Here is a 12,694-nt window from a genome sequence, read left to right as displayed (position 1 = left end):
CTTATGTACCACCTATTCATTATTTGTATATTGTAAAGCATTTGCTGCATTTGTATGGTTCATAGTTTATTTGCCAAAGTATTTATTACTATAAATAGGTATATATTATATTGTATTTATTAACGGTATATTATGTATATTTTATGTAAACTATATTATTTTTAAAATACAAACCAAAAATACGAGGAATAATTATGTTTTCCATGTATTCTACAACATATTTATTAATCCGTAGTATCTAACTAGCGTGACGTCATAAATCTCGCTTCGTGGCTGTTGAGATGGCATTGGTCTAATATTTAGAAATGTCAAAAGCTGATGACATTTTACTTTTGTCAGTTATGACATTTTGTGTTATTTTGCAAGAAGAGGAAGAACTGTCACTTGTTTTATTATTTTCCTTTTCTATTTCACGAAAGTAAAAAGAGTTACCCATCTGATTCGTTCAGGCACTCAATTTAAAGAATATCAGTAACTTTTTTGACAGGGGGATTTTATATTTGCCATGTTGGTAAAAAATAACGGTCAAAATTCAAAGTTATTCATTTTATAGACTATATATATAGAGACTATATTATAGTCTCTATATCACTAGGTAACTAGGTTCTTCTGATATAGAGACTATATTATAGTCTCTATATCAGAAGAACCTAGTTCTGCACTAGTCGGTGAATTATATGTATTCGAAAAGCGAATTTTTGTCACTTATAAATAAATTTTAAAATAAATCCCTGCGTTTAGCGGTTTTATGGATTCACACGAAATTACTTCAAAAATTGGTTCAACATTTAAGTTGATGAATAGATATTTTTATATAGTTTTATAAAATTTATAATTATTTTTCGATTTATTATCTGTTATATTTGTTATAGAAATATTTTTTATAGTTTTCTGGGACAGATTTTTATAACTTTTACAGTTATTTTTTCATTTATTATAAAGTTTCAATAAAATTAATGTTTTGATATAAATCACATGATTAAAATTAAAAAAATCACTTGATTTAAATCATTTTTTTTAGAAATTACTATGAAAAGTCGACAAATCTCTTTAAAATACCACATTCACTGGTCCAATGCGTAATTGTTAGCATTTCCTAGTGACTGTTAACAATCACTGAATTTCCGACTTTCACTGTAACATATAACAAATGTCAGATAACCTGAAGTAATAACTGTTGACTGTGTAAAGTTCTGCATCTAAAACGAACTTAGTTTTAGTTTGTAACATTTGTACATACGCGAGTACCTAATAATTTCATTAAAATTTAAATAAAAACGCTGGTTGTTCATTCCCATCGGCTCTTTTTTTTTCTTTGGCTAGGCGGTGGCGGTGGGGGACTTTCAGAACTAGCAGTGAACTAAGAAAAAAAGGTACAATAAGTACCACACGATCGAAGAAAAAAAAACGGCGTCAGAGTTAGCTTAGAAATGACTGAATTGCTGTCGTTTCAGATGAAAACTTATATGATGTGTCATCGATCGTCGTTTCCAAACAAACTTGACACCGTTTTTATTTCCATCATAGGCTAGAAGTGTGATTAAGCTATAAAAATGTCGCCTGGCTATTTTTGGACCAATCAAGGCACTATACAGGGTGTCCCAGAAATGAGTGCAGATATTTTAAGGGGTGGTAGATCTGGTCAAAATAAACATATTTTCTCTTTACCATTTTTAAAATAAATTGAAAATAACCGAGTTATTTAACTTTGAAAATTTAAAAAAATAATCGCAATATTTTGAGAACCTTTAGCTGTCATATCGCCAACTATCAGTCAATTACCCGGAGCAAGCCCGGATTTCAGTTAATTCGACGCACTGTGTTGCCATAGGGACAAGAAAGTATATGTTAAAAGTAAGTCATAAAATCACAACACCTGAGGAGTTTGCAGAGATGCATTACATTTTGGTGCACCTTACACTTTTAAGATTGTGATATTATTACATAAAATAAATTAAAAGTTAAATGTTTAATAATGTGTTAAAAAATGTGTTAAAAAAAGTTAAATTAAAAAACTTACCCAACATTAAAAAGATACTTATGACAGATCGATGTAACTGCGACAGTTCTCTTTTTCGATATACACTTAACTAAAATACACTTCACTGTACTGCTTTACTTGTACATGCTATTATAATAACTACTAAAATACCAGTCCCCATTTTTAACACATTATTTTCATATAGGCCTCATCACAATTTGAATCACTCATTTACAAAACACCTTGAAAAGCACACATTACTTTGAATACCTTTCTGAATGAATAAATGTTGAGAATTATTGTTTCTTACCGCCACTATTGTCACTTCCGAACTACTTTCAATCTAAGAAAATACATGTTTCACTCAACAATTTTAAATACGTATTTTGTTTTTTTCGCTATTTTTCTATGTATTTCAACAATTCCATCGACAGCCCAATCGTCGCGTCGGCCGTCGGCCAAGAGAGGCGCGCACTGGTAACTGCCTTTGTCGCGCCGCCGTGTCGAGCTTGCGTCATGCGAGGTTGCCGTAGTTTCAACAATTTCAAATTCAAGATACTCGAAGCAATCAAATTTTATTAAATTTTAAAAATAAAACAGAAAAACATGAAAGGAAACAAACAAAACACAAATGAATTGGTTATTGATAAGGTCACAAAAAAGAAATTTCTAAAATGTTTATCGTAATTCAGAATTCAATACATCGAAAACAGCCCGACGAATAATCAATTCATTTTATATTGTTTATTTCCTTTCATGTTTCTCTGTTTTATTTTTAAAATTTCATACGAATTTGATTGCTTCGAATGTCTTGAATTTGAAATTGTTGTAACTACGGCAACGTTGCTTAACATCGTCGTCTGACGCAAGCCCGCCACGACGGCGCGGCGACCGGCGACTCAAAGGACCAGTTCACACGCGGCGGTTCTTGGCTGACGGTTAGGCCAGAGAAGAACGACCGGTTAGGTCGTTAGGTCGATGGAATTGTCGAAATACATCGAAAAAATAGCGAAAAAATAAAATACGTTGTCAAAAATTGTTGAGTGAAACATGTATTTTCTTAGATTGAAAGTAGTTCGTAAAGTGGCGATAAGAGACAATAATTCTCAACATTTATTCATTCAGAAAGGTATTCAAAGTAATGTGTAATGTGTGCTTTTCAAGGTGTTTTGTAAAACAGTGGTTCAAATAAAACAGAGAAACATGAAAGAAAACAAACAAAACAAAAATGAATCGATTATTCGTTGGGCTGTTTTCTAAATTTCTTGAATTGAATTCTAAATTACGATAAACATTTTAGGAATTTCTTTTTGTGACCTGATTGTGAATAATATGAATCATTTTATTAAATTTATTCCAAAATAAAGTTATTTTTCAGCATAACAAAGATTTTCGTAAACGTCATAAACGTAATGTTTTAGTTAATTTTCGGTGGTTTTTGTTAAGTTTTCATTGAAAGGGTAAGTACTAAAAATAATTAATGTGTTTTTTTTCTATAATTATTAATAATGAGCATTGATAAAAGATTAAATTTAACATTCCTAATTTTTTGAGTAGAAATTTGTCTATAAATGTAGAACTATGTTCCGCCGAATTATGTAGAATGTGGATAATATAGGAGGTTGCAACACTGCAAGGTATAGATACACCGTAGGGAAATCTCAGGTGAATAAACAAGTGGCACTAAAAAGTTTTTTCAAATTTCCCGGAAAATGTCAAGAAAAATTTTAAATTTTTAACATTTTTTTTTCGCAAAAAAAACCTCATAGGCGTGTTTCTGGGGTTGAACTATACTACCAGTTAAAATATTTGCACTTATTTCTGGGACACCCTGTATAATAAAGCGTCATCACAGAAAAAAAAATTAAAATGCATTACATTTTTTTTCCTCTAAAACATTGATTAAAAAGACTAACCGACAAGTCTAATAACTATTCTTGTATTAACGCATTAAGCCGTGTCTACACTTAACGGTTTAGCTGTCAGTCTTATCTGTTCAGTCAAAACGTATCAAATAATGTAAATGAATAACGTAAAGTAAATGAAAAAAAATGCACAAAATGAAAAACAAATGCTGATTAACTCACCTGATTCATATATTGAGCTTTGAAGGCCTCTTTCATGGCGGTCAGTCTGTTGGTGGCGGGTCCCTTCGTAGAAGGGGGCGGAGCCGCGGGCGACGTTGACAGATTTCCCGAGGAGCTGGCAACGAAGCCTCGCATCGCCGACGGTTTCGCCTTGAAACCCAGCCCTATGCCGCCCACGTTGGGATTTTCTTTTTTGCTCTTCAACCTGTCAAAAAAAGAAGTAAAAAACTAAAGAAAAAACCTATCTACATAAAAATGGTTTTACTTACTTTTGACTTCTGAACCATGAACTTTGTAACGCTAGATCCATAACCTCTTGCGGTACTTGTTGATGGGCCGCTTCGAGATTCTTTACTATGTGCCCGGCAAATTCCTTGTCTTTGAAGGTTAATAACGTGTAAGCCGTACCCTGCATACCTGTCAAAAAACGCGTTAACCTTAAGAAACACGCATACATTTTTAGGTCAATTTTGAAAAAATTGGCACCTGGAGGTATGTATAGCCGCCCATACTAAAATATATTAATATCTCAAAAACTGCGACTTTGATTTTGATGTTATTACAAATTTTGTTGCAAATATTATTCCTAATCTTAATTTGAAAACCGCGTTTCGTTACTGTAATTTTTGAGTTACGATTTTTTAAAATTTTTAACTCTCTCCCATACCCCCTTACCAACCCTCCACCCCCCCCCTGAATATTATAGAACGCTTACATGGTGGGTATAACAGTCTCATAAAATAATATATTTGTTATCATATAGCATTGTCTTATTAAGTGTTATATCATACTAAAAGAAATTATCGTTTAATGCGTTATAGGATACGTTGTAAAAACCACTAGAATATAGTTTAATATGACAACTTTAATTAAAAAACAGAATGGTCGAAACCAAACGCTTAATAAAATCAAGCAGTCCTTAAGACAACGCTATTTGACTGTTATAAAATAATTCAATCCTTTTAGAATTTCTTTTTGCTACTTGGGTAATCGACCGTTCCTATACATATTAGCGACCCTGTATTTCTTGACGTTAGTTATGTATTTAAGATAAAGACTTACCAGCACGTCCAGTCCTACCAACCCTATGGGTATGCGTATCAATATCCCTAGCTATGTCATAGTTAATAACTGTCCTGATATGAGGAATATCCAAACCCCTAGCAGCCACATCAGTAGCAACCTGAAATCAACCAAAAATTCAACATTTTCCACATATTTCCAATACAAATACATACCATTAAAGGTACTTCTTGCTTCTTGAAAGCTGTAATAACTTTATTTCTTTCAGCTTGCTCCATATCCCCATGCAACAGCAAACAGTCATACTCTTTAACTAACAAGTCTTTGGCCACCTGTCAAAAATATTTAAAATTAATCTAGTATATTATTATTATAGTAGTTCTCAAGTAGTGATGGGTTGTTATTTAACTATCTGTTATTTTATAACAATTATTTAGAAATAACATAACGCAACCGTTACTACTTCTAAAAAATAACAGATATAAAATAACGACACGCAGAGATCGGCCGCTCGTGAAACGAAAAACGAAGTCGGCGCTCTGCACCGCCAAGAAATTCTATGCTGCTCGAAGCAATTCCAAAAAACAACTAGTATGGATGAAAAAAATGTTATTTCGTCAACCATCGATACAGGCGGCGAGACAACGGACAACGGAGTGGGGAATGCGCTACGGCGAACGTAGCTGCTTCGGTCGATCCCGTCGACGGTCGTATTGGGCTTACAACAGCTTAAAATAATAGGATATAAAAAGAAGCAGGTTTTTTTGAAACAGTTGCGGGCATAACGCCTGGCGGTCGAGATAACAGCAGTGGGAAAGGAAGGCTGCTGCATCGGTCGATTGTCGATGGAGGCTCGCAACGGGTTGGAGAAGCAGTCATTTTAGATACGTTGTTTTTCAACCTGTTACGAGAATAACAGGGTGGCGGTCGAGATAATCGGAGTGGGAAAGGAACGCTGCTGCATCGGTCGATTGTCGATGGAAGTTCGAAACAGGTTGGAGAATAACGCATCAGTTGTTTTAAATACATTGCTTTTCAACCTGTTACGAGCATAACGGGCGGAGGTCGAGATATTATGGCGCTGTATGTTTCAGTACGTTATTAAGTTTCAATATTTAGGTATTTATTTATTCTGAAAAATTTTCAGAATAATATCAGTATATATCAATAATTTCAGTTAAGATTTTTTAAAAATGTATACAGGGTGTTTTGAAAAATCTGGTCATTGATTAATCACGATCCTGCTTAAAGCCCTTGACGTAAAAAGCTAATTTTTGGAAAACAGATTGACTTTAGAGTGTAGAGGTTCGATAAGAAGGGATTTTTCGAAACTCGAATTCTAAGGGGGTAAAACCACCCTCAAATATTAGAATATTTTTTATATAAAAACCGGTGAGTTTTTCGGAAAAACTCTTAAACACGTATATTTTATTTCGTTGTTTTACATATTTTAAGATTTTTTAAAAATATATACAGGGTGTTTCATAAAATGTGACCATTGAGTTATCACGATTCTGCGTAAACTGTTTGACGTTTAAAGCTGATTTTTGGCAAACGGATTGACTGTGGGGTTGAGGTTCGATAAGGAGAGGTTTCTCGAATCTTAAATTCCAAGAGGGTGAAAACGCCCCTCAAATATTACAATATTTGTTATTTAAAAAACGGTTAGTCTTTCGGGAAAACGCTTGGACACGCATAATTTATTTTGTTTTTTTACATATTTTGAAATTTTTTAAAAAATAATACAGGATGTTCCAAAAAGTTGAGTAATTGATTAACCACGATTCTGCTTAAACTGCTCGACGTTTAAAGCTTATTTTTGGCAAATGTGAGAAAATTTTATCCAGTTTGTATGTTAATAAAAATTCTTGCTGTGCTTTATCATCACCATTACAAATTATTAATTCGACGCGAACGAAGTAGCGGGTACACGCTAGTTTAAGTATAAAATTAATTCGAATTCTAGTGTGTAGTTGGTTTACTTATGAAGAATATACTACACATTTTCTATATTGCTATTTTTTGACCGCAAATGGTAAAATCATAACTAAGAGCTTCTCGCCCGTCGAGTGAGATGCACCCTGTACACTGCTACGCAATTCAGGATCTACGCCGATCGAGGGGCAAGGCGTAGGTAGATCGGAATGTATACGTATAGACGAGTGGCGGAATTTTGGCTTTTTTATATCGCAATTTGTAAACGGCGCTTATTTGTAAACAACGACCGTTTTTAGAGAGGTATTTTAGATAACAATCGATATTTAGAAATGTTTTGACACCCTGGAAATACTACCACCGAGCACGTCATTGTTGCAACTTGCAACTGCGTTAATACGCCTGGCGGTGACAGCCTCATACTCTTTCAGATATTTAGCAGTAAAATAAAGAAACCTGTTATTTTTAAGCTGTTATTTTAAGCTGTTTTTTATAAATAACTATAACAGTTTCAACTGTTATCTAAAAATAACAGTTTCAACTGTTATCTAAAAATAACAGTTTCGCCCATCTCTAGTTAAATATTTTTTTGTTGAAATAAATAATAATAAGAAGAAGAATAAAAATAAGAAGAAGACACAATAAAATCTGTTGACTACAATTTGTTGCTCTACTTTTGTCGCCCCCATTCTCATCAATTTTTATAATCATTATTATTTACCATTTTTAAACTGATTAAAAGCACACCAAAATTTTGTAAAATATTACTTTTAGTGTAAGGATAGTGTGTTAGTAAACATAGCCGAAAATCACAACCTAATAATTTTTTTTGTTTTTAAAAACATGAATAAAAATAAACTTTGTTGCTCTACTTTTGTCCGATAGTGTATTTATAATTAATTTATTTATGTTTCCTAAAATACTTTGACTAAAAGAAAATATGTAAAAGTGGGCAACACTGTTTCCGGTCAACCTTAATCACGTGACTAAACGTTTATTTGATATGAACTATACTTACTTTTTCAGCATCTAGTTTTTTCGTGACGAATATCAACACTGAACCAGCTGATAACAATTCAACTAGTTTTCCAAACAACCAATCTCTTTTGGCTTCCTGAGTGGGTAAAAGCAAGGCATGTTGGGTGATATCTTCATTGGCTTGACCAGTAGTTCCTATTTAAAAGGTTACGACCAAAAAAAACATGTAAAAATAATTTAAAATTACAAAAAAATAATGTTCATACCTTGAGAAATTTTTATTGGATCGTGAAGCGCATCTTTGGCCAACCTAAATATTTTGAAGAAAAATAATAAACTCATGTGAACGTTCTATTACATACAGGGTATGGAAAAATCAAGGACTGTATATATTCTAAAGGACTGTTCGATCGGGTCAAATCGCCGCGGAATGCTACGTCACGCGCTGACCAGCGCTCCACAGTGCGGCGGATGGTTATTCTAGCGGGACAAAATCTCAAGAGCAATGTTTGGGACTTAAAATCTAAGAACGTAGCAAATGGTCTAATATGTAGCAACTATATGGTTAAATTTATTTACTTATTACACTTAATTTATTAATAAATAAATATAAGATAATAAAACTATATTATTCGTACATGACACACAAAAACCGTATTGTAAACTATTGCCAAATACATAAAATTATGATATCAAACAACTCTTTAGCAGTTTTTTTTAATTAATTTGTAATCTTGTGACACCCTCTATAATTTATTTTAAAAAAATATATTTTATTTTGAAAATAATAAATAAGATAGGTATTTTAATTTTAACACTCGGTAATTGTAAATTCATATATAGTAAGTATCCAAAACAATTTTTTAAACTCAGTGCCTTTTGATGGAGTTGTTTTGTTTTTATACTATCCGATTGAAATGAATCTTTTTGGGCATTCACCTGTTAAGCTTGAACTCCCTGTGACTGTGACTACCTGTGTTGGTAACTATTGGTAACTAAAAAGATCTACATCATTCAATATATCGATATTTGAAAAAAAAGTGCAAGTTTGATATCTGCAGAACAACGGCACGAAGGATTTTAAGAAATAATATACGTACAGTAGAAAAGTACATTCCTTTGGCAATCTTCAACATAATTTGGCTTTCTAATAAAATGTATAAGTACTTGTAAATATTTTGTTTTCGTATGATCTCTGCCTTGCTGAGCAGAAAACGACCAAATTTGGTTGATAAAATGTATCGAAATACAAAGAATATTCATGCATTTTTGTATCAATTGGAATGTCTACTATTTATTCTTATCAGTACACATTTTTGGCTTATTTCTAACCAAACGCTTTTGTCCCGCTAAATTTATCTTTAAACGCACTGTGTGCTCGTCCTTCAAATGCAAAAATAACTCTCACTGTTTAAAATCTTTAGCGCCAACTTCAACTCGGTCAGTTGATGACGTAACACAACTGACAGTGCAGGAAGATAGGAATCGAACTATCCTTATCTCTATAGTATCCTGGTGGAAAAATATAGAAAAAGAGACACTAAAAACATACAACAAATTTTGTAAAAAAATAAGTTAAAAATTTTAAAGAAAAAAAAGTGAAAAAAATAGATACACAAAATAAATCATACCTTTCAATTTTGTATCTAAATGTTGCAGAAAACAGCAAAGTCTGTCTATCAGGCCTAACGTGATTGCAAACCGATCTAACTTGAGGCTCAAAACCCAACTCAAACATTCTGTCGGCTTCATCTAATACCAGAAACGTCACCCGCTGTAAGTTTGTGGCGCCGCCTTTGACGTGGTCGATTATACGACCCGGTGTTGCCACGACTATTTCCGCGCCTTCTTGCAGAGCCTAAAATCAATAATTTAAAATGATTATCTCAAAAAACTTGATATTTTTTAGTTTTTACTTTTTTATTTTTATCTTTAATTCTTTTTATTTTATTCTTTTAATTTTGTTATTATAATTTCTTTTATCTTTACTTTAAAGTTTTTTTTATTTTAGACTTTTTCTCTCATTTTTTAACTTTATTCTCTACTTTTTAATTTTTATCTGTTTAATATTTTTTTTTAACTTCTTTTTCATTTAAATTTGTTTATACTTTCATATTTTATTTTTTAAAAAATTAGGAAGGGAAAAAAAGACAAGTAAAAAGAAAGGAAAAAAGGGGAAAAATAAGAATAGGAAAAAAATAATGAAAAAAAATGAAAGAAATGAAAAGGACAAAAGTTTTTTGTCTACTTTTTTCTTCATTCTTTTAACTTTTTGTTTTCTGCTTTTTTATTTTTATATTTTAAATGTAATTTTTTATACTGTAACTTTTTTCTTGTTGACTTTAACCTAATTTCGTCTTTTATTTTTAAACAAAATAGAGGAAGAAAAAAACAAAGGAAAAAGAAAGGGAAAAAATTAAAAAAAATTAAAACGAAAAAAAAGGAAAAAATAAAATGAAAAAAAAAATAAACGAAAAAAAGGAAGTTTTTTACTTTTTTATTTTATGTTATTCGTTTTTTACTTTTTTCTTTCATTTTTTAACTTTTTTATTTTCTACATTTCTACTTTTATTTTTATATTTTATTTTTTTTATATACTGTTCTTTTTAATTGTACATTTTTTTACTTTCGCCTTTTATTTTTAACGTTCTTTATTTTTACACTTTTAATTTTTTCTTTTATGTTTATAACTTTTTTTCCTTTAATTTTTTATACTTGTTTTATTTTTTTAACTACATGTTTTATTTTTTTCATTTTTATTTTACTTTTTACTTTATTTTTTTATGCTTTTGAATTTTTAATCTCTTTTTTCTTTAATATTGTCATTTTAATTTTTAGTTTTTTAGTTCTTTTTTTTTATTTTTAAGTGTAACTTTTTTATTATTGCACATTTTTTTATTTGTGTACTTACCAATGTTTGCTCCCACTTTGATCCACCACCATAGGCACATATCACCCTCAAATCATAAACTTTAGCAAACTTTTTAGCCTCATTGTAAATTTGCAACGCTAACTCCCTTGTCGGAGCTAAAATAAGAGCTATGGGCCCCTCCCCTTCCTCCACAGGCTTTTGAACTGAAACATGCTTCAAGAGAGGCCACAAGAAAGCTGCAGTCTTACCACTACCTAGCAAAAAAAATTTTTTTTTCATAAACCCAATTTTATTTTAATTATTTACACTAACCGGTTTGAGCAATGCCCAGTACATCTCTACCCATCATGGCACACGGTACTGCCTGGGCTTGAATGGGTGTAGGTGATGAATACTCTGCTTTAACAATAGCCTTTAGAAGTTTGCTGTCAAAGCCAAAATGGGCAAAAGAAGCGACAGGCTTTGGTATATCGTTTCCCGAGACGTGAAGGTCATAAGTTTTAAGCAACTCAGAAGCCTAAAATTATAAATTACAAATTTGTTATGACATTTATTAATATTCCTATACCTTATTCTTGCTGAGCAACTTTATTTCTGGATGCTCAATATAGAAATTCTTCTGAAAAGGTTGATATTCAATCTCTGAATGATCGATTGGTGGAAGTGGATCAATAATTCTTTTCTTATCAGGTGGGATTGGATTTCCATCTTCATCATACTCTAAAAATTAAAAAAAAGTAAGCATACAGTTTAAATACATTTAACAACAAATTTTACCTATTTCTATGCCATCCTCTTCCACAGGTAACACACCAGCATTTGGATTTTCCTCCATGTACCTGTAATAAGATTCTTCAATATCTTCTTCCTCTAAATCATTTCTAACAGCTTGTTGTTGGGACTGTGCAGATGAACCAACATTCTGACTCTCTTTTTGAACCTATATATAAATAAATTAATCAAAAATCTCAACACAAGCATTTTGTTTTACTTGAGCTTCAATCCCCGCCATAAAAGCATCAAGTGGATCGTCATCGTCATCATTATCATCATCCCCGGACCTTTTTCTATTCATTTCTAACCTAAAAACAATACATATTTAAAAAATGTCTTAAAAATACAAGTAAACTCTATTTACCTAGTAGGACTATCAGGTGCGGGAATATATGCAAGCTCTGGTACTTGTTCCTCGTCATCTTGATCAAAATATCTGAAACATATCCGATCAAAAATGCCCTACATGTTACCTGACAAGGTTCTTGTTATTTTTGTATATTCCCTTTCAACCTAATGTGTTCTCGATCTTTAGAAACTTACTCGTCTTCTGTAACCGCTCGTTTCCTGGATCCTGTGCCCCAAGACGCTGTAAGAGCGTTCTGGCTGATAGCAGTCATAGTCGAATATCCCTGTTTGCTAAGACCAGTCGTAGGGGGTGGAATGGCACTGTGCCTTATTCCCGTTCCCATAGAACTAGGAGGAGGTACAGCATTCAGTCTCTTAGGCACAGAAGGAGCTGTTAAACTGCTAGGAGGAGGTACAGCATTCATTTTGTTAGATTTGTTGAAACTGGAATAATTGAAACCACTCATTTTGACGATATTGTTTGTCAACTCCGGTTCAGTAAAACACTATAAAGCTAAATAAATAATTGTTATATCGATTAAATAACGATTTAAAGTAACATTATTGTACTTTCAAGAAAAACTTATTTCTAGATTGAAATTACCAAATATAAGTAAAAAACTTATGAACTGGCAGTAAAGGTCCATTTAAAAATATGGCGCGAATTTTTAGTTCTGCCAGTAGCCCGCTTGGATC

General features: G+C 32.1%; 1 protein-coding gene across 1 annotated transcript; it reads right to left on the bottom strand.

Annotated features, from left to right (window-relative positions):
* Positions 1–1,017: 1,017 nt before the first annotated feature.
* LOC115881024 (ATP-dependent RNA helicase DDX42) lies at positions 1,018–12,589 on the bottom strand. Its single transcript, XM_030898377.1, has 15 exons — positions 12,194–12,589; positions 12,015–12,086; positions 11,868–11,958; positions 11,654–11,816; positions 11,445–11,596; positions 11,189–11,393; positions 10,916–11,130; positions 9,636–9,862; positions 8,271–8,314; positions 8,045–8,199; positions 5,307–5,423; positions 5,131–5,251; positions 4,338–4,485; positions 4,069–4,273; positions 1,018–1,360 (listed from the first exon to the last, which is right to left on the bottom strand). Exons 1-15 carry the CDS (start codon positions 12,463–12,465, stop codon positions 1,289–1,291), a joined length of 2,259 nt encoding a protein of 752 aa, XP_030754237.1. The 5' UTR covers positions 12,466–12,589; the 3' UTR covers positions 1,018–1,288.
* Between the last annotated feature and the right edge of the window lie 105 nt (positions 12,590–12,694).

This window comes from Sitophilus oryzae, unplaced genomic scaffold (assembly GCF_002938485.1).
Source record: "Sitophilus oryzae breed Bouriz unplaced genomic scaffold, Soryzae_2.0 scaffold_1693_pilon_pilon, whole genome shotgun sequence".
Lineage (NCBI taxonomy): Eukaryota > Metazoa > Arthropoda > Insecta > Coleoptera > Curculionidae > Sitophilus > Sitophilus oryzae.
Note: the sequence above shows the minus strand (reverse complement) of the source record. Positions and strands in the feature narration are given on the sequence as shown.

Excerpts from the sequence above, each read along its gene's own strand:
- LOC115881024 (XM_030898377.1), bottom strand. The coding sequence starts at position 12,465 with ATGAGTGGTTTCAATTATTCCAGTTTCAACAAATCTAACAAAATGAAT. Across the intron at positions 11,394-11,444 it reads AGTTGCTCAGCAAGAATAAG|GCTTCTGAGTTGCTTAAAAC; the intron begins GTATAGGAATAT and ends TTATAATTTTAG. Across the intron at positions 11,131-11,188 it reads ACTGGGCATTGCTCAAACCG|GTAGTGGTAAGACTGCAGCT; the intron begins GTTAGTGTAAAT and ends TTTTTTTGCTAG.